Source organism: Apodemus sylvaticus, chromosome 16 (assembly GCF_947179515.1).
Source record: "Apodemus sylvaticus chromosome 16, mApoSyl1.1, whole genome shotgun sequence".
In the NCBI taxonomy this organism is placed as follows: domain Eukaryota; kingdom Metazoa; phylum Chordata; class Mammalia; order Rodentia; family Muridae; genus Apodemus; species Apodemus sylvaticus.
Window position 1 is genome coordinate 66,234,625 of NC_067487.1, and position 24,701 is coordinate 66,259,325.

Genomic DNA, 24,701 nt, shown 5'->3' on the forward strand with positions numbered 1-24,701 from the left:
TAAGTACGCCTGTGAGGTTTTTGTAATTTGAAACCAAATTTGTTTGTTTGTTTTGGCTTTACTTTTTAAAAATTATTTCCTTTATTTTTTTGAGATTATATCATGTCCCAATTCTTTTTCCTCCTCCAAACCCTCCCCAATATGGCTCCTTGCTGTCTTTCAAATCTCAGCCTCTTTTTTCATTGATTACTGTTTTATGAGTATGTGTTTATGTGTGTATATGTACCTATGTATATATTAACATATATTTCTAATACATAAATACAACTTGCTCAGTCTGTGTACTGTCCTGTAGGGATGTCTCCATGGTTGACTACTTGGTACTGGATAACCAATCAACCAATCGGTGTGCTCTCCCCTGGGGAAGACTGCTTCTCTCTCTCAGCATTCCTTAGCTGCCTCCAAACCAAGTTTACAAAAGTACTGTTTGAGTCAGCGTGGCACATCTCTGTACTTCAGAAGTGGAAGCAAAAGATTGACAAGTTTGAAGTCAGTCTGAAGTCCATGCTGAGTTCAAGGCTAGCCTGAGCTACATATCAAGACTGTCTTACAACAAAACAAAACAAAACAAAACAAAACAAGGGCTGGGAATGTGACTCAGTGGTAGAATGCTTGCTTAGAATTTAGAAGGCCCAAGTTCAGTACTCTCGGGACCATTAAAACAATTTTTAAATAGTCTTTGAGATGACATAATTAAGTGACTAATAAAAATTGCACATATGGAAAAACAGGTTTAACAGGGTGAGGCAGAGGCAGTTTAATAAGGAGCTGTAGCAGACCTAGAATGCTCCACCCTCTCCTATGCTAATTTTAAAAAGTACATTTGTTATTAGGGAGCAGGCCTATGTAGTCTGTGTATACACGCCTTATCCTGAAACCAGGAATCAGCAGGGAATGCTTCCTGTCCCTCAGGGGCTCACAATGCAGCGCCACAGAGCCCACTACAGGATCTAGACTGAGATCCACGGCAAAGCCGCAGTGTCAAGGCAGGAAATGACTCCCTCTGACAGCTTCACTTTGACCATCTCAGAAAACATCTTCTTCTTGCCAACTGTACACTGAAGGTACAGCAGAGCTCTACTAAGACTGAACAAGATAAAGTGGCTTCACAAATAAGGTCTGTGTCCACTACCTGAATGCCCATTGGATATTCATTGCTCATGAGACGCCACTTCAAGTAAGTCAAGTCCAACCGATCAAAGGACATAGTCCAAAGAGGAATCCATAAGCCTAAAGGTGAATCTTTGCATTCTCAGCATCTGTCTAACTGTAAGGGGGTGGGAAGGCCAAGTAACAGTTGTGGAAATATAGAAACCAGCTGTTGACTGCCTTGCTACCCAACCTACAAGTTCTTTCTTAAGTACAGGAAGTAGAAGAAAGTTGAATGCATGCTTCTAAAATGCCTAGGAAACAGACAAAGCTAAGCATGGCATAATTATCATTTCCAAGTGGTCTCTGTCTGCTAGAACTCTGTGAGGGGATCACACAGACAGGCACCTGTGGGCGACTCGGAGAGGAATGTCAGTTTCCAGGGACCAGAGGATGGGTGCCACCGATATGTCACTAGCTTCACCTGAACATAGATGCTTTCTCCTTGCTTATAGAAAATGAATTCTATAGGCTAGCAAAATAGTTTAATGGAAAAGCACTTGTCTCACATGTGCAAGGCGCTGAGTTTGATCTCCAGTGCCCCCACGCGAGTGTACACACACACACACACACACACACACACGGGGGCGGGGGGGATAGGGAGGGAGAGAGATTGATTTAAGTCTAACAGTGAAACTTTTGAGGTCTGCTCTTGCTCAAAAATCAAATGAAGAAGTCAGATGTGGTGACTCGCATCCAAAATGCCAGCCAGCAGGCTGGGAGACTGAGGCAAGGTGACCATCCTGAGCTAAACACCAGCCTAGGCTGCATGGAAAGACACTGTCTCAAAAAAAAAAAAATGCTACCTAGGTGAGAGTTTCCTAGAGCACAGTGTGTTTCATTGGCTTCTACTAGGGAGGCCTTCACTGCCCTGAGCTCATGTTTCTATGCAGGAATCTCCAGACAGACAGGCCTGGCTCACTCTCTGTTCACTTACATAGAGGCTGCATTGAACATGCTCAGTTCAGTCCCTCTGGGTTTCCTCTGGATGTGTCTGTGACTAGAGAGATCATTCTGGCCTGTTCTTTATGAAGCCAGCTTCCCTGGGATGGGAGACCCCACTGTCAGCAGTTGCAGTGGTTCAGAGAGGAAGTCTACCTAGTTCAGGGTGGAGTATGAGCTAGGCTGCTGTGCTTGCCAACCAGCTACAACCTGCCTTCCCCCCAGTATAACTCTTCTTAGCTACTTTAGTAAGCTAGAATGCCCGCCCATCCGTGTGATTCCTATACCTGGTCCCAACCAGTTCTGCTCTCAGTGGCAAATAGGCACTGATAACATGTTCTGAGTGTGGAGTATTCTACAGATCCCACACAGGACTGTCTTAAAGTCCAACAGTTCCGCTCAGAGAACGCCTCCCATGTGTACAACCTTAGCTGGGATCCCCAGCACCCAAAAAATAGTCAAGTCTGGCAGCATAAGGCTCTAACTGCAGAGCCTGAGGCCTGGGCAGAGACAGGGGCATTCCCCGGAGCTTAGTGATCAGGCAAGCCAAAATGGTGAGTTCCACCTTCAATGAGAAACCCATTTCAAAAGCTAAGGTGGAAAGTGATGACCAGATTGACCTCTACATATACACACATACATGCGCACACACACACACACACACACATATGCACATACATACAATGAACATATATACAAAATCATTGATGATCCTGGAACAAAAATACCTTTTATACTGACATTTTTATTTCTTCTGTATCAAATACAGCTCTGATACTTTCCATTAAGGCAAATTTAAACGTATACAAAAGTGAGGAAGGCTGTGTAATAAGACCCCCATGTACGCCTCTCCTGTGTAGTAACTTTCAGTGCCAACACTTTCATCTGTATCCACGCTGCAAGGAGGTTACAGCATGTCCTGAGACAAATCAGAGTCAGCGTGTTGTGCATCAGAACACGGCAGGACACAGAGCTGCTGCCGCTTCAGTGAAGGACACTCTACGTGGGGTGATGTGGGGTGATATGGGGTGACATGGGGTACCATGGGGTGATGTGGGAGTGGCATGGGGTGGCATGGGGTGATGTGGGGTGACATGGGGTGATTTGGGGTGACATGAGGTGACGCGGGGTGATATAAGGAGTGTGAAAGAATATTGTCCACTGTCAGTTTTGTGCAGTGACCTGGTTCTCACCGCCAAGGCCAAGGCTACGACTCTGGGAAGAGTAGCTGGGTGGTGTGAAGGAGCAAGGTCTGGGAAGCAGGCTCTGTCTAAGAAAACCAAGGAAGTCCCTGCCTTCTGTGGTTTCACCTCGGCTTGAATTTTTTAAGGCATATGCTAAATGCTCGACTTACAAAATAACCTGTCTCATCACAAACACTTCGGGAAGCCGATCTCATCACTCTGTTGCTCCCACGGATTCTACCAGCAGCACCTTAACCAGTCTTCTGCACGGTCATTTTTCCTTCTGAGCACTGAGTAGGGCAGAATTGGAGGGAGCACCTGCTAAACTCACTGCGCACCTTTTGATTCATTACACATGATTCTTATCCCACAGATGTACTTTATAGATACCAAAATTGTTGTTACTTTGCTCTCAACGTGGTACTGAGATATAGAATTCGTTCCCCACTCCCCACTGGCACAGCAGCAATTAGAATCAGAGTTCCCTTGACTAACTGCAGTTTCACTGGCTACTTGAATGCTGGATGCCTGATTCCTTCCTTTGTCCTTGAAGCCAACCTGACAGTTCACTACATAATGAACAAGAACACCAGACACAATCGTTTGTCCAGCTGAACACACTGGGTTTCAAAACAACTGAAAGCCAGCCTTTACTGGGTGACATCTCTCTGAAGCAGAAAGCAAACTTTGTTTTAGTCTTTGCACCCTGCCAGAGAAATACATCAGAGCAGCACCCCACCATAACACTTCAGTGTCGACACCCCTAAAGGTGCGCCCTGTATCATGCCTAAGGGGCATTTCCTTCCTGATGTGTTCAAGTACACCGTCCCCTGACCGTCTGTCTCCTAGTGTTCTAAGTCTATTATTAGAAGCAGGACACTGATGAGGACCACATATTACAAATGCTGCACAGACTTCTAACGTTTCCTTTATTCATTGCATTTGTTCTTCAGGTTTTTCCTACAATTTGTGCTGAAAAGTCTTCCATCATCTAGTGTTCTCTAGAGTCTGCCTTTGGCTGGCTATGTTCCTGCCATCATTTTAACATGATGAACCTTTAGCTCATGCTTTCAGCAGACTGACAGACAGTGGAATCTAAAGATATCACTAGATTCCAGTTGGACTTTTTACTAAGGTCCCCCTCATAGACAAGCTATAGACTCCATCATGAAATATGACTGAGAACTATGTTTTCAAAACCAAGAAAGTCCTTTTGTACACGATGTAACAATCGTCAATAATCATTAAAATATTTCTCTTCAGGAGGCTCAGAGTATATAATCCCCAAGTATACCTAACATAATTATTCATAGCAGAAGGTAATTGAAAAAATAAAACAAGAAAGATTCCAGTGTCTACCCATGCCCATCCATCCCTGAGGAAGGTTAAATCTTAGGGCTGGGGATGAGCTGGCATTGAAAAACCCCGTACATGCAGACTTTACTCACTACCTTGACCCAGCCACTAGTTCCCCAGTGTCAGGAACCAGCACAAGAACCCCAAACCCACTGCCTCACCTCGCCAGTGTGACACACATGTTCTCTCCTCAGGGTGCTTGGTAAGCCCATGTTCTCAGCACCGCTGAGTCACTTCACTAAGAACTTGCTGTTCTCTCATTAAGATGCTATGTTAGGGGTGCTGGGGAAATGGCTGAGCAGTTAAGAACACTCACTGTTCTTGCAGAGGACCAAGGTTCGATTCCCAGTGTAGCTCACAATTGTCATAATTTAATTCCAGGGGATCTGATGGCCTCAAGTACGTCCCAAGTCATTTGGGAATCTTGGGCTAGAACAAGGTTTGGTTTGTTTTATTGGCATTAAACTGGTTTTTAGCAAAACCGATTACACTAAGTCAGAATGCCAGACTAGAACACATAAGCTCGAAAACCTTGCAACAAAGTCTGTTACTAATTGTTTGGCCACTGAAACTTGTGTTAAAGGGGTTCTGCTTACAGCTTTTTCCAGGTACAGCCTCCTAAAAAGCTGCAAAAGTCACATGAATGTGCTTATGCAATGTACAAATTCAGCTTCCTAACAGACAATATTGGAAGTAGATCAGGTCCAAAAAATAATCGCCCACACTTCAAGAAGGGAAAGGCTGCCTAGCTCTGAGGAATGTGTTGTCCAACTCTCCAGCTGTGGACTTCAGGCCTACTTCAAACTCAAACTGGACTAGTTCCAAGTTTCTAGGTACCAAGCAAGAGGTTAGAATTAGGGGCCTGCTCCGCATGGATGACTCTCAGCCAAAGACCATGAAGGGACGGGATGCCAATCCTGGCAGCTGCCATCTGGAGACTGTAGCCAACAGGCAATCCTTACTGCAGAGCCACCATGCGCAGGCAGGGACCCTCACCTGTCCTATTCTGCTTTGCCCTCCTTCTCACAAAGAATGTGCACACTTAACATTGTTGCAGTGTTTCTATGGGAACCCTAAACTAAGGCAGTCTGACTCTTCAGTTTTACTGCGCTATCTATGCTTTTCAGTACAATTTTAAAATTATTTTTCTGAGACAGGGTGTTATCCTAGAGCCTAGAGCTCAGTACATATAGTCCAGGCTGGCTTCAAATTTCTGATCCCCCTGCCTCAACCTCTACTGCTAGAGTTACAGGCTCCTACCACTTTCCTCAGTTCTCTGAGGCCATTTTGATGGTTGATTCCTATACCCTGAATGTAGTAAATGAGAAGGAATAATCTTAGTTTAAAAATACCTTCTTAAAGGCAGAGAGCATGTTTTTCAACCTTAGGGGCTGTCAAACAATAGTCTTAAAAAGCCCGCTTCCCCGGCCCCCTGGAAGCACCGCTCTCTGCAGTCTGGTGCTTCAAGGGTCATCTGATTCTCTTCCAGCCGTGATCACCATCCTATATAACCTGTCTGCTTCCTGGAGGAGCCAGGTCTGGTCAATGAGAGCAGGGCATGCAGGTCTTAGATTGTGCTATGGACGCGGTTTAGTTTAATGTGTCAAGGCTGGAGCAGGGAATGCAACTGGAGCTCAGCCCATGTTCTGGAAGACTCTTCTGAGGCTTAGCCTTCTTCTCTGATCTCCCGATCGATATGACCCTCACTTCATGTTCAAAAAGTACCAAAGAGGAGAAGAAAAGGCAGCCGTCTGTTAGGTTATATACAGGATTTATTTGGTATCTTCAAAAACCAATCGAGAAAATTTTCCACTCACTGATTTTAGCTGAGCCACCAAGAAAACAAGAAAATCCTTCTGCAAAATTTTCAATCAGATGATATTATCTAAAGAGGTGAAGCGTGAAACCCGGATTACAATAGCTGACCAACCAGAATGGAATGCCTACAAAAACTACAAATAAATAAATAAAAAGTATAGCATACAAAATTTGTTTAAAACTGGGGTAGGTATTTTTCTGGAATTTAACAATGCATTAATACTGTGCTAAGATAACAAAGATAGTTCTAAACGGAACTGTTAAAAAGGAAAACATTCCATCATTTTGAGGGCGGGGCAGACCGCTCAGCTGGTATGATGCTGGCCTGGAATGTTCCAAACCCTGGGCTCGATCTCCAGTTCTGGGATGGAGGGCGTTAACTTTAACAGAACCACTGAGACTTAATTGTCTTCCTAATATTATAACTAACCGGTTTTCCAAAAATTTGTTAAATCTTTACTTTGGGGAAGGACTTTGTTACAGAATTAAATTCGTTTAAAGAACATAGAAATTCAATGTTCTGCAGGTCTGCTCTGAGCTTCCTTTTTAACTACATGCACATCTTTATACAAGGATGACTTGATTAGAAAGAATTCAAATGCGTCCACTGTGGGCTCTGAAATTCACCGTGACACACAGCAAGTGTGGCCATAAATTACCCTTCCTCCCACAGTCACCACGTACAGCAGGACCTAGCTGTGCACACATGGAGAGGAGCCCAGTCACCTCTTACCACATTTGATCAATGGGATAGCAGCAAACATGACACAAGCAGACATCCAAGTGTCGCGCTCTGGGATGTGTCCTACAGTATCACAACTGCACATCGCTATGTGAAAGCATCACGTGGGGGGGAGAAGGCCGCCACCCTCCCCCAATCCCACCTCACCCAGACCATCACCCTCCCCCCAATATCACCTCACCCAGACCACCACCCTGCCCCCCATTCTCACCTCACCCAGTCCAAAGGCAGGCACATGTGTGAAACCCAATTCAAATCCCAAATGGGAACACTCCACCGGTGAGTCAAGCCAAAACTGCCACCCAATGGAATAAAGAGCTAAAATTAAGTATGTGGCAGTGGTTTTGCTTCAAGCCATTAAGTTTGGGTGATGCTTTAGTGACAAATCTCTAATACTCCCAGCTACAGCTTTTACTGTTTACAGAGTGTCCCTGTCATTAAGTAGTGAAGTGTTCATGAGTGTCACTGTGGAGAAGGGTACAATCTGCCAGCACTCACCCACTGACCACTACAATATGACTCAGCCCTGGTTCCCAGCTCTTCTAGCTATGTAAGAATAGCTCAGAGGACATATCATGAAGGACAGACAGCATGAGCATAGACTCCTTGCAGTCTATAAAATTTAAAGTCTAGATCCTGAGAGTATTCTTTATATTTAGTATGCAACCTTGCAAACAAAGTGATTTTAGTATCCTTATGCAATAGTGGCTATAAGTTATTATCTGGATGTTTTTAACCCAGCAATGTACTAGGATTAAATATGACACATGAAACCTTCAGCTATACACACGCACACACACACACACAAAAAAAAACCTACCTTTGCAGAAATGCTACTCCCCACTGAACTGGTCATTTAAAAAGACAGATATTAAACTTCTAAGGCTTTAGTGAGAACAAATGTTAACCAAAGGCCTGAAGTTTATGTCTAAGGGTTACACTTACACACTGTGACTTGGTTGTCTTCAGCCCAAGGAGAAAGCAGGCAATTGGCTACTAACGAGTGGAGACACAGTGTGTACGGCTTTGTTGGTCGTGGCCCTTAGCTCCTAGAAGGGCACCTCTGACCCCTAGCACTCCCTTCATGATAGAAGTGTCCTCAATATCCACATTAATGGGTGGCTCGGTGTAGTTCTTAAATGATGTGAAAGGGGGTGGCTAGGCTGAAGACTCTGTCTCTGGGATACACAGGGCATCAGACCGACCTTCCAACCTCTGAGGGAAGGACTGGAAACCTTGTGATTGTTACCCACTGCACAAACATGCCAACACCTCAAAACTGCAAACCCAAAGTTCCAGCAGGCTCCCATACTGGTGATACACACAATGTATTAAAAAGGCAGCAAGTCCTGAGGATGTGGAGATTCTGCATCTGAGACTCTCAACCTCCCTCTATCCAACCCCCTCCAGCAGGACATCTTGATGTCTAGTTTACAATGAAAGCATAACCTTTAGTAAAAGGCTTTGCTGAGTTCTTCTAGTCAATTTTCAAACCCAAGGAAGCAACTGGGACTTGTAGCTAGTTGGTCAGAAGAGCAGATGATTTGGAGACACAGATGTTTGAAGTGAGGGGATGCTGCGAAGAACTCTGTTTAGCTTGGAATTATGTTCTAGCTTCACGTGGGTCAGAAACAAACTATACATAAATAAAAAGCCAAGAACGCCCCAACCAACAGACATCAAGAGCAGGAGACTTAAAAGCCACCACAGTCACACATGAGCTCAAAAGAAAAAATGCAGCAAAGTCAACGGAGGAACTGGCGGGGCAGCAGAGCCACGGCAGGTGGGTTACAGCCCGTGTGCATGAGCTGGGGAGCATTCGCCCACATGACAACTACCTGCTGTCACAGGTCACATGGTGAGTCACTGCCCTAAGGACCACGAATCATGCATAATAAAATAGTAGGAGTGGAGTCCCACTCAGAGCCTTTGAGATCAGACGAGGAAGTTACAAAAAGTACGCCCTCAGTGCCATCAGTGCTGTGGTGACTGCAGTTCTGGCTGCAGGTCATCCACCTGGGGATGAGCTAAGGACTCTGCCCTCAGACCTGACAACCTCTCGGCTTACACACGCACTACACAGGAACTGGAGAACAGCATGGAGTTAAAGAGGCTCCTCAAGGACAGAAATTCAGATTAAAACCCTACTTTACTTTCCACTCAAAGCAGCATATTCCAGCAGATTTCTAATATTAAATTAAACACCATACATATTTGATTCTCGGATTTGACAGGTACAACTCAATCTTAAAGACATTTGCTTCTTCTAAACTAGTAAGAATACTTCTAAAACCTTATGACAATTTTTTTCCAAAACATCAAAGAAAAAAACAAACAAATGTAATCGTCAAGTCACCAGACATGCCAAGGTAACACTGGATTTTAAAGGATTTAAACATTACTATCAGAGTTCAAAGTCCATTCCAACTTAATAATAAATGCTGTAACTTTCAATTGGTTGTGTTTCAGAATTCTGAAATTTTTTACAAAACATAAATTAAGTTTGAAGTTGTTTTACACATAAAACGTTCTAAATCATCTTTGTAAGCAGTGACCGCTCGGCAGAATAAGTCCCTTACCTGACGTCATCTAGCGGCACCAGGAAGCGCACAATGTCGCGATGAGCCTTCAGTACCAGCAGCTCAGTGTACGGGTTCTGACCTTGGTCCTCCCCTACTGTCTGCAAAGCAGCTTTCTTGTAATGAAAAAACGAAAGAAAACATAAGCATAAAATGATTTTTAACTGCACAATATCCTAGCAAGAACAAAAGATTTTAGAAGCCACAAGATAATTACGTTCTAATGCTAATACATGCCAGTTCCTACAATATCAGGTGGATAATTTACCAGTTCTACATGGAAGTATTTCTCTTACCAAAACCTTTACTGTTTTCAAACCACAACAAACTTGTAAACAGTAAACTTTATTTTGTTGAGTCTCAATAAGCCTGACTTTAAAACTACTGGGCCAATCGACTCAATTATTTTAGGAGTGTTTCTCAATCAAAATTTGTTAGAGACCAAGGAGCTAGCTCAGCAGGCGAGGCACTTGTCACTAGGCCTGACCTGAGTTCCATCCCAGGGCCCTCATGATGGAAGGAAAGGAAGTGACCCCTACGAGTTATCATAGACATTCTCTCACACTCACATGCTTGCACATGCATACATACATACATATATACATACATATACATACATACATGCACACATACACACACAATTCACACATGCACTCAGAGTGCACACACATACACATTTATACTAACATGCAAGCATATGGGCACTTTCACATGCATACACATACTTTCACACATACATGCATACTTACACACATGCAAACATAGTACTTTCAGACATACACAAGCACACAGATTCGTGCACTCAAACATGCAAACACCTGCAGTCCCACACATAAATACACATACACACACACACATACATGCACGCACTTTATTAGGAACCAAGCTGCAGACTAAATGAATCAAATACAGACAACAGCCGCTCGCTCTCTGCAAGCACTCAGATGTCTGCTTTAATGATTAAGTGTAGTAATGAAACCAGACTCAAATGTCCACCTCTGGGCTACAAGACCAATGAGACAGTTCCAGCTTGCAGAGTACTCTGGAAGGCAGCACTAAGGACACGCACAGTGTAACTTAACTCTGCAGGCTAAGTCTTAACTGGCCCCGTTTCTGGTGGCAAACTCAGTGCAATTTCATCATAAGAAGCTTTGTTCTTAAGCAAGGTTTCTTAAGTCTGACAAGCGACAGTTTGGACTACGTTAAATCTTTGCTCCTGAGGCCTCTCCTGGGTGTTAGAATACTCAGCAGCATCCTTCTCCACACACTGCCCCTATCACACCTACTCATGGCCAACAGTAGACACTGCAATATCCTCTGGGGTCAAGATTACCGCAGGACGGAGAATCGCTTACACTGGAAGGCTGACTGTAATTCATAATGTAATGTTCTCTCATATACTAAGGGAAAACACCAGTTATTAAAGTGTACATATTCAAGGCAGTTGCACACACACAAAAAAGTTGAAGTACTTTTGAGTTAAAAAAAAAAAAAAAAAAAAAAACACAAAGTAAGAACCAGCATGCATTAATGCTTTCTGGGAAAGTCTATCACATGGTAACGGTTTTGCATTTATCTGGTCTCCTTTCTAGCTGTTTCTCAATTATGGAAACTGCTTCCCACAAGTGAGAGTTTACCGGGTATGACAGAACTGGCTAATAAAAATACTATACTAACTAAATAAGCAATCATATATATGTTATGTGTCCATTCAATAATCCACAATTCTTCCATAACCCGAATGTCATGTCAATGTCAAAGCGATGAGTAAGTTAAAACTGCAAACTCTGCAATAATCTTAACTGCAAACTGCTTCCTATAAGGAAAAAAATGTAGTTTTAGGTTCTGAAAAAGAGGTAAGGCAGACCAGAGCGGCCGCTTCCGGCGCTCGCCGCAGGCCCCGCCCCCGCCCCACCCACTAGGTCCGCTCCAGCCCCGCCCAGTCCCCGCCCCCAGGCCCGCGCGGGTTACCTCTGCCAGGCCCTGCGGCTCGCGGCCTCCTCCGATCAGCCAGCGCAGCATCGGGCCGGAGCGTCCGCGGCCCACGGAGCAGGGGCCGCCGCGGCGCAGACACTGGGGTTGCGGCCGAGTGAGCCTGGGGCGAGGCAGCGGAAAAACAGAAGTCTAGTTCCGGAGCCGGCATGGAAGGCCGCGCCGGCGGCCGGAGGCGGAGGTTCCGCGTCCCCACCGAGCACGCGCGTGGGCGCCGCGCGGTTGGCGCAAGGGCTCAGGTCGCTCGGGCGCCCCCTGGTGGGCTGCGCTGCGGCCGGCTCTCTCGCCGCAGGACCAGCGTTTGCCTAAATCCGGCGTTGCTGGAGTAGCCACACTAGCAACTCTCCTGTTTTCCCAAGAGCCAGACGGAGAAGGTGTGTCTGCAGTAGACTTCTGCTCCTGGACGAATCTAGTGGCGCTCTTGTACACCAAATAAGCCGCCAGCCTCGTGTGCCACAGCACAAGAATGCCTAACGCCTCCCTTCCTACAGACCAAGAAACTGAAAAGATTAAATAATGTGTCTAAAGATAAAAGCCAGTATGTGGCCATCATAGAATTAAGACCTACTCGGTAAACTTCAAAGCCGGTTCTTAAGCATTGCCTAGACTTGTCTTCCAAAACAGGAAGTAAAGCAAAGTAATCCATTTCCTAGCGATGTTGCAGTTGGAACCCTGGGCTCTGGGTATGCTGCTGGACCACTGAACGGCATTTCCAGCCCCAAACAGTCTATGCTAGCCTCTGAATTTTCTTAATAGACGACTGGTTATACAATCTAGCTTTGTATCAAAAATTATCTGGTCACTTTTGAAAATGTAGATTAGGAAACGCAATCTCTAATTGGTGCATAGAAATCATGGTTTGGGGAACTTTCATTGGGTGATCCTCGGAGTAGCAAGGCCTGAGAATTACTGCTCTAATTTGTAAAAGTTCTCACATGTACTTATATATGTATTAGGTTCAAAGGAGGCTCCTTGCAGTAAATTCCTGTGAGGGGATGTCTCATCCAGTGAGTTAAACATAGGATATGGGCATACTAAGTAAGATACAATAAAGAATTACAAAAACCACTGCTAGGGACAAAGCAGAAAGACTCAGGCAAAAATAAGACTGGGCTACACTCATGAGATATTCTATGTTGAAGTTGTCAGGACTCTGGGAGCTAATGTGATCGTTCCTATGCATTCTGAGTACACGGTGCAAGAGAACACTCCCAAACTCTCTTCCTTTTGCATCTCTGTGACCCCCAAGAGACAACGTAAAGGGAGGGAAGGGCTGTTGAGTTCATGGTTTCAAAGGTGACAGCCCCTCACTATCGGGAGGGTGGGCGGGCAGAGTAGAGTGTGGCAGCTTCCCCAGAGCTTCCCCAGAGCCAGGAAGCTGCCTCTCTCCTGTTCCCCATTTATCCAACACAGCTCCCCTGCCCACAGATGGTGACACCCAGAGTCAAGGCAGATTTCTCTCCACAATGGATTCTCTCTAGAAACATTCTCAAAGATATGCCTAGACGTGTACCTGTCTCTCTTACGTCATTGTAAATCCAGCCAAGATGACACTTAAGATTGACAATCACATACTACATGATCAGGTGAAGGTTGTATACCGAACAGCCCAGTGCAGTAAAAAGGACAGAAGAGAACCTAGCCCCTGAGAAAAGGAAGTCTTGCATTCAGTGAAAGGAAGCCCCAAACATCAGAGTTTCAGTTCTAGGAGTACCTTCAAACGAGGCAGCATGGCTGTCTAGACAGCTGAAGAATTATCCTGACTTTCCAGTTTCTCCAAGGGCCTGTCCATTTCCACATTAGCTGAATTTCAGGACACTCTGCCTGCTCTTGAGAACACTGAGGAAGATGAACGGCCCCTTCCTCCTTGGTGAGGAAGGAACTCTATAAAAGATTTGCTCCATGGGGTCTGGGAAGCCAGAGGAGTAGGACTCACAGGAACTCACCCCTCTGCCTAGGGAACAATTATGACAGCAGAGACAATCGGAAGGCGCTATTAGGCATTCCAGACTCTGTTTAAAGCCCTTGTCTTCCAGAAGAAACGTGGCCCCAGCAGAGACCAACCACTGAGGCTTACATCCGAAGTAACTGCAGTATCTTTCTCCACTTCCCATTCTTCCCACTGAAGAGGCAGATATTTAGGGGCTGGGATATATCAAGGCAACCATACACATGAGGGAATTTAGAGGAAATGTACCACATATCCCCAAGGAAAGCACAGACTCAGAAAAGACCCAAGAAAGCCTTAAACTTCCCCTCAGGTTAATCCCTGGAGTAGAGACAACCTTCAGCAGTGATTTCAAAATGACTTAACATGTTATAATATTCAGATGTCCAATTTTAACCAAAACTAAAACTCAGAAGCGTATAAAGAAACAGGAAGGTACAAACTACTAAAGGCACAAATCTGGTTGAGTAGACAGCTCTGCCAGGAAAGTGTTTGCTTTGAAAGCATAGGACTTGAGACTTCAGTGTGATTCCCAGAACCCATGTTAGGAAAAAGCCAAGGGCAGTGGCATGTATTGGAATCCCAGTACCTAGGAAACCAAAGACAGGCAAATGCCTGGGCCTCCCTGACTTTTCCTTTGATGCAAATTCCAAGTATGTAAGTAACCTTGGCAAAAACAAGACAACTAAAAAAAACAAAAGGTCAAGGTAGATGGAGCTGGAAGAACAATGCCTGAGGTTGTACTCTATACATGCATGTGCACACATGTACACATTAGAAATGCATACACAGGTGACACATGATAGAATGAGAGGAGAATGGGACCCTCCTGTGGGGCAGTTGCTTACTGTGGCACTTAAGAACACAGCTGAAATTTTTAAGAAGGAATCAAAGAAAATTCTGGATCAGGAAAACACACACACACACACACACACACACACATACACACACACATACACATAAGTGGAAAAAATCACTTTAAGAAATCAAGAGTGGAATTGAGCAGACAGTGCACACAAACTAGTAGGAGCTAGGATTGATTACACTGATTTGATGTAAATAATGAAGGAAAGGAAGGAGAATTAACAGAATTTAAGGGACCTGTAGACCAACAAGCAACCCGGCATAAGAATGCTGGAATCGCCACAGGAAAGGAGAAAGGGGGGCAGACATGATATCTGAACAATAGTATTTACACAGAACAGCATTTGATGTCACTCAGATGTGCATAATGCCGCAGGGGGCATTTGGTTCTTGGTGTCAGAGGGTTCCCTGCCTGGCTGCTCACTTTGGGTCTGAGGTGAGGCTGAGTCTCTTGGCAGAGAGCAGGTTAAGGAGCAACACCTCATGGCTTCTGGAAAGAGGAGAAGGAAGGAAGGGGGCGGGGAGGAGATCTGTCTTGTCAGGTCATGGCTCAAGTCCTCCAAGTAGGCACTGCCTTCCTAAAGATTTCATTGTTGTCCTTCATCGCCGCATCTTGAGATGCTAGAATTGGTCAACTTTACCATGGAGTTGATCTTTTCCTTTGTCAATTTATCCAGAAATACCAAGAGCAGCCAACCTGCACCATTTGAGAATTCTGCAAAGTCTCCAAAGTTTATATATGGGGTCACTAAATTCCTTCTCACAATAGGTGAATTGGGGTGATCAAATGTTCTTGCCTTGGGAGTTTGTCGGATAATTCACACCACGGGTCAATAGGCCCCCCAAGTTTCCAGAAGAAGCCTCAGTGACTGTAGGTGCTGCCAATTGGGCACTCTGTTACACTTACTTAAAATATTCATCATTATACCTTTTCGCTCTAGAACCACTTCTGGTACCAAAATCTGTATTAGGGTTTGCTATAGAAACAGAGCTGAGAGAGAGAGAGAGAGAGAGAGAGAGAGAGAGAGAGAGAGAGAGAGAGAGAGAGTATGTGTGTGTGATTTATTAAAGTGGCTTACAGGTTATGGTCAGACGATTCCAACAATGGCTGAAGACACTGGTCTTCAGAGAAACAGAAATAAAAACAATGGATCAGCACTTCACACACACAGGACGACAATGCTTTAAAAACAGGAAAGCACCAAGTGTTGGGAATATGTGGAGAATCTGGGTCCTTACACATTTCTGGCAAAAATGTAAAACAGAGAAGTAAAATAAAAGTAGTTTGGCAATTCTTCAAGAAGTTAAACACACAACTACCCTATGATCCGGCAGTCTCGAAGGCAAGCAGGCAGGAAAGAGGAGCAGATACTTGTGCATCGAGGTTAATACCGTCATTCACAGCAACCAAATGGTGGGGTGGCCCAAGACCCACCACAGATGAGTGAATAAGTAGAATGATGTGGGACATACATTTAAGTGAGTATATATTTTGCCACAAAAATTAGTGAAATTTTTATTTGTGCTACAATATAGACTTTGAAAATAATATGCTATTTAAAATATGCCAGTCCTATAACAAATACTGTTTGATTCTATATGAAATAGTGAAAAAAGAATAGTGGTTATGAAGGGCTAGGATGGGGGGGGCGGTTGTTATTTAAGGGCTACACAGTATATGTATTACTGATTAAAAAACTGTGTATAGATGGTTTTAATGGCTACACAACACTGGATATTTAATACCATCAACTATGTGCCTGTAAGTTATTTAAATGCTAATATTACATATATACTTTACCATAATGTGAATTATCTGTCATCTCTAAGTGTGATTTTATTTCTGGGTTCTGGAAATAGAACCACATTTAGAGATAACTGATATTTTACAAAAGTGTGAAGGCAGTCGGAAGAAAAATGTATTTGTCTTTTCAACAAAAACTGCTCAAACAATTTGACCACCATATCCAAATAAATAAACTTTAACATATATATCACTTTATATCCAAACTTCAAGATGTATTGTAGACATAAATGTAAAACCAAAGTCTAAATATCTTCTGGAAGTTATGGTGGTACACTTTTGTGACTTGGGGTTAGATGGAGATTTCTTAAATATAACCTCAACAGTACAATTCATAAAAGGAAAAAAGATAAATTATGCATCCAAAAATTAGCATATCTGTTCTTTCAAAGACAGTGCTAGAATAAAATAATAAGCCACAGAGCACAGAAAATATTTGCAAGTCATTTGACTCATAAACAACTTGTATCTAGAATACATTTTAAACAAACTTAGCAAGGATCCATATCTGGGGTGGCATGGACTGGATGCATGTTATCCTTTCTTTCCGGGTTAATAAAAAACCTTACAGAATTGATGTCTGATGGTGTTACTCCCTAAGGACCCTGAGCAAGGGGAACTGTGGTCACAGGAGTTCACAAAGGTATCAAGTCAGCACATCTGTTCTGCTCTGGTAAGTTCCCAGACTGAACAGAATGCAGATCCAGATCCTGAAGCAAGCACTGTGATGCAGACACAGCTGGATGTAGGAACAGCTTCCTCTGGCTGGCAACACCGAAGGGGCGCCCATAAAGCTCAGAGAGAACTGTGGAATCTTCTCAGCTCCCCTCCCCACGCCACCCCTCCCTACCCCCCCCCCCCACCGGCGCCTAGCCTTTCCTGCACTCTCCCATGCCCTGGCTTTTAAGACATTCACAGCAGCGGTAACAGTGGACAACAGGAGAACTCAGAAACCAAAACTCTAAGAAATAAAAAATTTGCTGTTTGATGGCTCTCATGCTGAGAATAAGAATGGGTCCAAAGCCTGCCTGCCGCCTTCCTAGCTCCCTCTCAGCTGGCAGATGGGAAAGCTGTAGAACTGGGTGGAAAAGAATGACCTAAAAACACCAGGAAGCCCTAGAGGGCCCTGGGAAGAGGGTGCAGGAAAGAGCCTTCCAGGGCTTCTGTGAACTCACTCTCCTGCCTCACCTGTGTATGCACGCATCTTGCCTTCGTATGTACAGCAAAATCTTGTTGAGAACAGGGCTAACAGAATCCTGCCCACATCCAGAACTGGTTATTGAAGAGGACAGCACAATTAGCAACACAAGAATTTAAAACTGAACTGCCACCTGACCACAGTTAGATGCGTACCTAAGTCTAGCCAGGTTAATTGTTGTTAAAATAGAAATGCCAGCACTCCCACTGGACTAACTAAAACCAGCATCCACATTCTAAATGTCTGGGAATCTAAATCAAAATTGCATGTTATATGAAGATAAACAAAGAGTTCAACTCATGGGAAAACACAATCAATATGCTTTGCAATGACAAAGCAACTGGACTTGTAAGGCCTTAAGATAACTGGGAACTGAGGATGGATGGATGGCTAGATGGTCAGAGCACTAGCCTGTCCTCCAGAGAATCCAGGGTTCAGTTCCCAGCATGCACGTGGTCAGTTCATGACCATCTTTAGCTCTAGTCCAAGGGACTCCAACACTCTCTTCTGGCGTCTGTGGGCACCATGTGAGCATGGCGTATAGACACACATTCAGACAAGTACTCATATACATAAAAGAAGAGAAAATCACACAAAAAGTCAAGAAATTGCTCATTAAAGCCAGTCTGAAATTCCACCCCACCCCCACCAGAATAATCCTTATCAGGAAAACAAATGCTGGCGAGGCTGTGGGAGGAAAAGACCTCCCCTCTGCTGACAGGAAGATAAGCTAGTGCAATCACTTTGCAAATCAGTACAGAGGCTCCTCTGAAATACAAAACACAGAACTACAGTATGACGCAGCAGTACCACTCCTGGCCATAAAGCCAGAGGCTCTCTGTCAGCTACTGAGATATTTGCACACACACACATTGAGAGCTGGGCTGTTCACAATCACAAGGAAAAGGGACCAGCCCAAGCTGCCCATCAACAGAAAAGTGGATAATAAAAATGTGACCCATATACACAGTGGGATTTTACACAACTCTCAAGGAAATGAAACTATAAAATGCTTAGCAACATGAATGGAGCCAGAACATCACAGTAAGAGAGGGAGCCTAATCACAGAGAGTCAAACTTGGCCTGTTCTCGTTCACGCGTGGATCCTAATTCTTAGATGTCTGTATGTGTGTGAAGTTCGGTTGTAAGGATGGGCATATATGTGACACCAGACTGGAGACCATGAGGTGTCAAGAGGGGTGGGGGAGGACACAGGCCGGGTACAACAGCAGGGGTGGGTGTGGAGGATGAGCACAGGGTTCGAGGGCATGGCAAAGAGGGGTTGAGAGAAACAATGAAAACAGATTTTGCTTTGGAAAATACACTAATAAAGCCTAATTTTTTATAAGCTAATAGAAATAAAACCATTTAAAAATAATAAAAATCTACAATTGAATCACAGGCTACCAAAAAACAAACAGAAAAGAGAAATTAACACTTTACCACAAAAGGATGTTCAATTAATTATAATTATTCAAATTAGTAAATATAAATATTTAGGTAGAAATTGAGTATTCCTGATTACAGTGGAATATATAAAATATAAAGAAAACAATTAAAAAGGAATTTGAAAGTTAAAAATTAATAATAAAAATGTTTACCGTCTTGGATGGGCTCAACTGCACTGGAACTGATAGTCGGCAAACCTGAGTTGAGGAAAATCAATGAAACCCAAGCTGGGTTATTTTTAAAGATCATTAAAATTGATAAGCTTTCCAGCAAAAAACAAAAACAAAGTAACCCACAGACATTAGTAGTCTAGGGAATGAGAGGTAATGTTGCTGCCGGGCCAGCAGGCATGGGAAGAACAGCAGTAGGGACAGAGCAGAACCCACTAGCGTAAGTGACCGCATCTCGGGTGTAAGTGACCGCATCTCGGGTGATTCAGCCACGAGGGCAGCCAGGCACAAACAGGAGTCCCAGTAGTCTCAACCATTTACAAAATTGGACTCATTACTAAAATAATCATGTCAAGAATTTCAGGCCTAGATAGCATACTGTTGAAAACACCAACTGGATTTCTCACAGGCAAAATACTTGTAAAATATAAGACAGAGAAACAAGAACATTGTGTTAAGAACCAGAAGGAATGAGTCCCTTTCTCAAAAACGTAGTAAACGTTAAAATAACCGTGAGTAGATGGCTGTGTCTTAGGAAGAGAAGCGGAACAGTAGCGGATGATCCCGTAAGAGCCGGACCGAGTGCACGGGCGGAGTGCGTGCTAACGGGACACAGAACCAGTCCCCAAGCAGCTGCACCGCCGAGTGAACTCACACCGGAAATTGTTAAGGCATTTTACTTTGCTGCATTTTACCACAAAGTAAAAAAAAAAAAAAAATGTAACCACTGAAGTGTGATAAGGTTTTAAAAGTTAGTTTGCATTCTGTGGACACAAAATTACGTGTTTACTATCAAACTGTCGCGCAATCACCCCCAGCCCAGAGCTGCTCCGCTGCACGCACGGCACGTGGGAGGCTGCACTGCTTCTCCTCGAGTTGTCCTCCACATGGCTGGGCTTGTTCTTAAAGCAACACTTATTCTCGGCGTTATTTTGTGGGCGTTGAAGCCATTGTTTTGAGAACTACCGTTTCTTGCATTCGATGAGGACTAGTACTCCCTGGGTAAGCCTTCAAATTAAACCGCCATCTCCTCCCCCTCCTACCTACACACAACACTGATGCTCCCAGCGCTCTCAGTTCCGGTATCACCATGCCTTTACTAATCAATACTATGCTTACTAGTCTCAGGCTATGGCATCAGGTATAAATGTCATTCAATATTGAATAAGACAGAATATTACTGTTCCTTGACTCATGATGGGTTTGGATCCCAACAATCCTATCATATGTACTTTAAAAATATTTTAAGCCAAAAATATAATACACTTAATCTACCTTATATCACAGATTAGACAAACCAGCCTGCCGTAAGGATGTTCAGAGCACTTGCATTAGTCTTCAGTTAGGCGAAATCATCTAACAAAGTGTTCACTGTTGCATGTAATGTACTGACTATTATTCTGAAAGTAAAACTGGAATAGGTTACAAGTGTCATGTGCACCATTATGAAATAAAAAATCATGATGTGAATCTTAGTAAGTCGAGGACTGTGCAGCAGGCTTGTGCCCTCTCGGTGTGATTGGGACGGTGTCTCTTTTTGTTTACCCTACTTGGAATTTAACTTGTTTGGATGTGTAGCTTAATGTTTTTCATCAAATTAGAAATTTTCGACCATTGTTTTGTGAAGTGTTGTCTCTGCTCCCACCTTACATTCTGAGGCCTTTCTTCTTCACGCAACGGCCTGCAGACAGGCATCCCATGGTCCGCTGAGGTTCTTGGGCTTGCTCAATCTCCACCAGTCAAGTCTCAAAGTGCCCCTGGTTTTGTGGGTTCAAATCCACTGCTGTGCTTCCCACAAAGTTTCCATTTTGTTTATTTTATATCCACTTCACTTTCAACTCCAAAGTTTCTGTTTTGTTATTTTTTTTATGTTACGTGCATCTTTAAAACATTGGTACTCACTGCTGCCTAAGACATTTTTGCCACAGTGTCTAACCTGTGTAAGACACCTGTGTAAGCAGTTGCTTGATCCCAGTTACAAAGCCTGCCTATGTAAGTGTGAAGCATGCTCGTCCTACGGGTGCCTGGGCAGCCTCATCTCGGTGGCACATTTTCCTTCGAATCTAGGCTACACTTTCCTGACTTGTTTTTTGTGTTGTATTTCTTGTTTGGTTGGTTGGTTTGAGCATTTCTGGCGTTTTAGTATATGATATTGGCTACTGTGTTTCTTTCTTTGGTTTTCTTTAAACCTTCTCTACTCCTGTGATTCTCCACTTGTTACTGGTGATTGCTTTTTAGGATGTTCTGAAATATAAATGCTGATAGAATCTGATACAACCAAATTAGGAATTATCCTTGAGGACAATGTTTGAAGTTTGTTGCCTGAAGTCTTCCTCTGTAGTTGTATATTTTCCTGATTGGTCAGGGAAAGAAGATGGCCTATGATTTAGCTTGTTTCTTTCAACATAATTTGCCACTCAGTCAGACCTACAATGTAATTCTTAAAAAGTTTCTCTTTCTTTCTCTTGGAGATACCCTTCATCAATGTTCTTCTGACCCAGCCTGGATCTGCATTTCTCTAGACTTGTTAAACATATATCAGCCTAGGATTTCCTTTGCCACCTTTCTGAGAATTTCTTTTGTCTCATAAATCCCAAACATTCTACTCCTAAGTTATTACCAGAGAAAAGAAGACTTAAGTCTACAGAGAAATAAAACATAGGTGTGTGTATTTACAGCAGCACTATTTAAAATAGTCCCAAACACAGCAATGCAAAGATCCATGACGGGACAAAGCGGTAAAGTGTAAACATGGCCACATGATAAAATACTATCATGACTACCATGGCGAAGCATCTGCAGCCAGGATGGACCCGAACATCTTAAGAAGAGGAAGCGGCTCGTCAAAGAGCACGTCCTACAGGAAAGGCAAAAATAGAGAAACATAAAATAAAAGATGCATTAGTCGCGGCCCAGGACTAGGAAAAGCATGAAGGTAGACAAGGCAGGAAACGGTGACTAGATAACGTAGGGTGTCTCGAGCTTACACGCGTGTCTATGAAACAGCTTACTTTTTATTAATGAAATGACCATACAAAGTGCAAATTTTATTATGTTATGTATCATTGGACTTTGTGGTCTATTCATACAGGCCCATTACCTTCTCCTGCCCCCTTCCTTCATCTAACCTGTTCCTTCCTTTCCCCCAAATATTCCCCACCCTGTGCTTTCATGTCTGATCTATTTAAAATCTAGGTTCTTCCCATAGGGAAAACACTCACTGCCTGTCCTCTTCCCCCCCCTTTCCAGCTCTCACCTCTCCATCACCACAGCCCCTCTCCCCCAGACGGGACCACTTCTGTTTTCATGCCTTACATTCATTCTTCATGGTCTCTGTGTGTACATGACGCATGTTGTTCTCAGGACAACCGTTGACAGTCAGTTCTCTCCTTCCACTGTGGATCCACGGACTAGACTCGGGTCATCAGATCTGTGCGGTGAGTGCATCTACCCCTGAGCCGCTGTGCAGGCCCACACATATGAGAGAAGATATGTGACATTTGTCCCCTATCTGTTCCTAAGCCAGTCATTCACTTGGAATCAGATTTATCGTGACTTCCTGTAGAACTGTGTATCTGAATAAAGCTAAGGGTCCGTACTTGAGGAACAAAGGGTGGAGATGGTCGGTTACTGACAGTGTCAGCCCTGTGGTTGCTGAACACTTTTGTATTTCAATCTCTTTCCACTGTCTTTATTTTTCCTCAAAACACCTGTGAGTCTGTAAGAGCAACAGGTATGTTTTGTATCTGTGAAGTCACTTAACCACTGCTTACCAAGAGATGAAGCCAAGACTTGAACTGATGCCTTTCTGATACTGAGAGACCCCAACTCGAGATTTTTAGATCCCTAGCAATTAACCTAAACACAGAGCAACTTGTTTTTTCTGCTCTCAACCTGGGAAACCATTAACCTTAAGATAGCACTCTCTCCCTGCTCCAGGAACTCCCCACTCCAGGAACTAGCTCCCCACATTCCTGAGACATCTGGCACCTTGCTCAAAGTAACTATATTTGCCCAAGATAACCTGTAACCTTCCGCTGAGCCATGACTTACTGCTTGATCTCGCCATTCCTTATGACATAGATCACTGCCTAAACCTCCCCTTTCCTTGTAGTTTTCTTCTTTAAAAACCTCGACTACAGCTACGTGGGGTCAAACTCCTCTGCCCCTGCGTGGGACACAAGCTCGACCCCAGTGCACTGGATAAATAAACCTCGTGTGTTTGCATCAAGAATGGTCTCTCATGAATTTTTGGGGTGTCGTCTTATCCTGAGACTTGAGTGAGGGTCTCCCTGGATTCGGGAGTCTTTCAATACCAAACAATAGTACTGTAATTAGATAAAATGAAGAAAATTAATTTAAAATGGATTTTAATCCACCTATTTGTTTAGAAAAAAATTTCAACCTTGGTACACCGCAGTGGAATCACTGAGAAAGCATTAAATTTATGCCTGATTATGGTAAAAAAAAAAAAAAGTTATTTTATTGGGACTCACAGTTCCAGAGAGTTAGAGTTGATAATCATCGTGGTTAGGAGCACTGCAGCAGGAAGGCACTGGAACAGTAGCTGAGCCTAAGCATCTGATCCATAAGCATGAGAGAGAGAGAGAGGCAGAGGTGAGGGAGAGAAAGGGAGGGAGGGAAGGGGAGGGAGGGAGGGAAGGGGGGGAGGGAGGGAGGGAAGGGGAGGGAGGGAGGGAGGGAAGGAGGGAGAGAGGGAGGGAGGAAAGGAGAGAGGGAGGGAGGAAAGGAGGGAGAGAGGGAGAGAACTACTTGGGAATGATGTGGGCTTTTGAAATCTTAAAGCTGGCCCCCAGTGACACACCTCTTCCAACAGGGCCACACCTCCTAATCCTTCCCAAACAGTTCCAACTGGAGACCAAGCATTCAAACACATGAGCCCCCCTGGGGACCATTCTCTTTCAAACCACCATGCTTTCCAAATAGGAAAATTATATTTAAATCAATAGACTTGAATCCAAAGATTAATATAAAATGCATTACCCTATCGAGTGCGTGTCAAGCTGTCTGTCAAGTGCAGGAGTTTAAGGATGTGTTTGCCTTAAGAACCCTTAAGTAGCAATGGAAATTTTCTTATTGAGACAAAATCAAAAGTCTTATGATCTCCTTTTCCTATGTAACTATAAGCTAACAACAGAATTTAAATAAAATATTCTTAAAATGCAGCCTGGTTTGAACATATACTGATTTGTTTTAACTCCATACTTTTAAAAGATTATTTCATATTTCCATATAGTTTCTTCTTCTAGGTCCTGTTTAAATGATCTGGCTTATAGATCCCAGTGCCTTGTTTTTCCTGTGTGGCGTTCTACGAGCCCCAGGCCCCAGAAAGCTTGAATTCTTCCATGGTGCTCCTTTCTCGTTGTTGCTAGTGGTCACTAGGTAACTAAATCAGCTTTTTTTTTTTTTACAGGATCTACAATACAGTTGCTTCCTTGTTTCAAGATTAAACAATAGAATCAGAGAAATTCATAGTTTAGATTCT

The 24,701-nt window shown here is 43.7% G+C and overlaps 1 protein-coding gene across 1 annotated transcript in view; it reads right to left on the reverse strand.

Annotated features, from left to right (window-relative positions):
* Wdr41 (WD repeat domain 41) overlaps window positions 1–11,997 on the reverse strand; it is a 48,116-nt gene extending 36,119 nt beyond the window's left edge. Inside the window, exons 1-2 of the mRNA XM_052159790.1 lie at window positions 11,742–11,997; window positions 9,771–9,886 (exon numbers count right to left, since the gene is read on the reverse strand). Coding sequence (XP_052015750.1) covers window positions 9,771–9,886; window positions 11,742–11,792 — 167 coding nt within the window. The 5' untranslated portion in view covers window positions 11,793–11,997. The remainder of the gene's footprint in view (window positions 1–9,770; window positions 9,887–11,741) is intronic.
* Window positions 11,998–24,701: the final 12,704 nt, after the last annotated feature.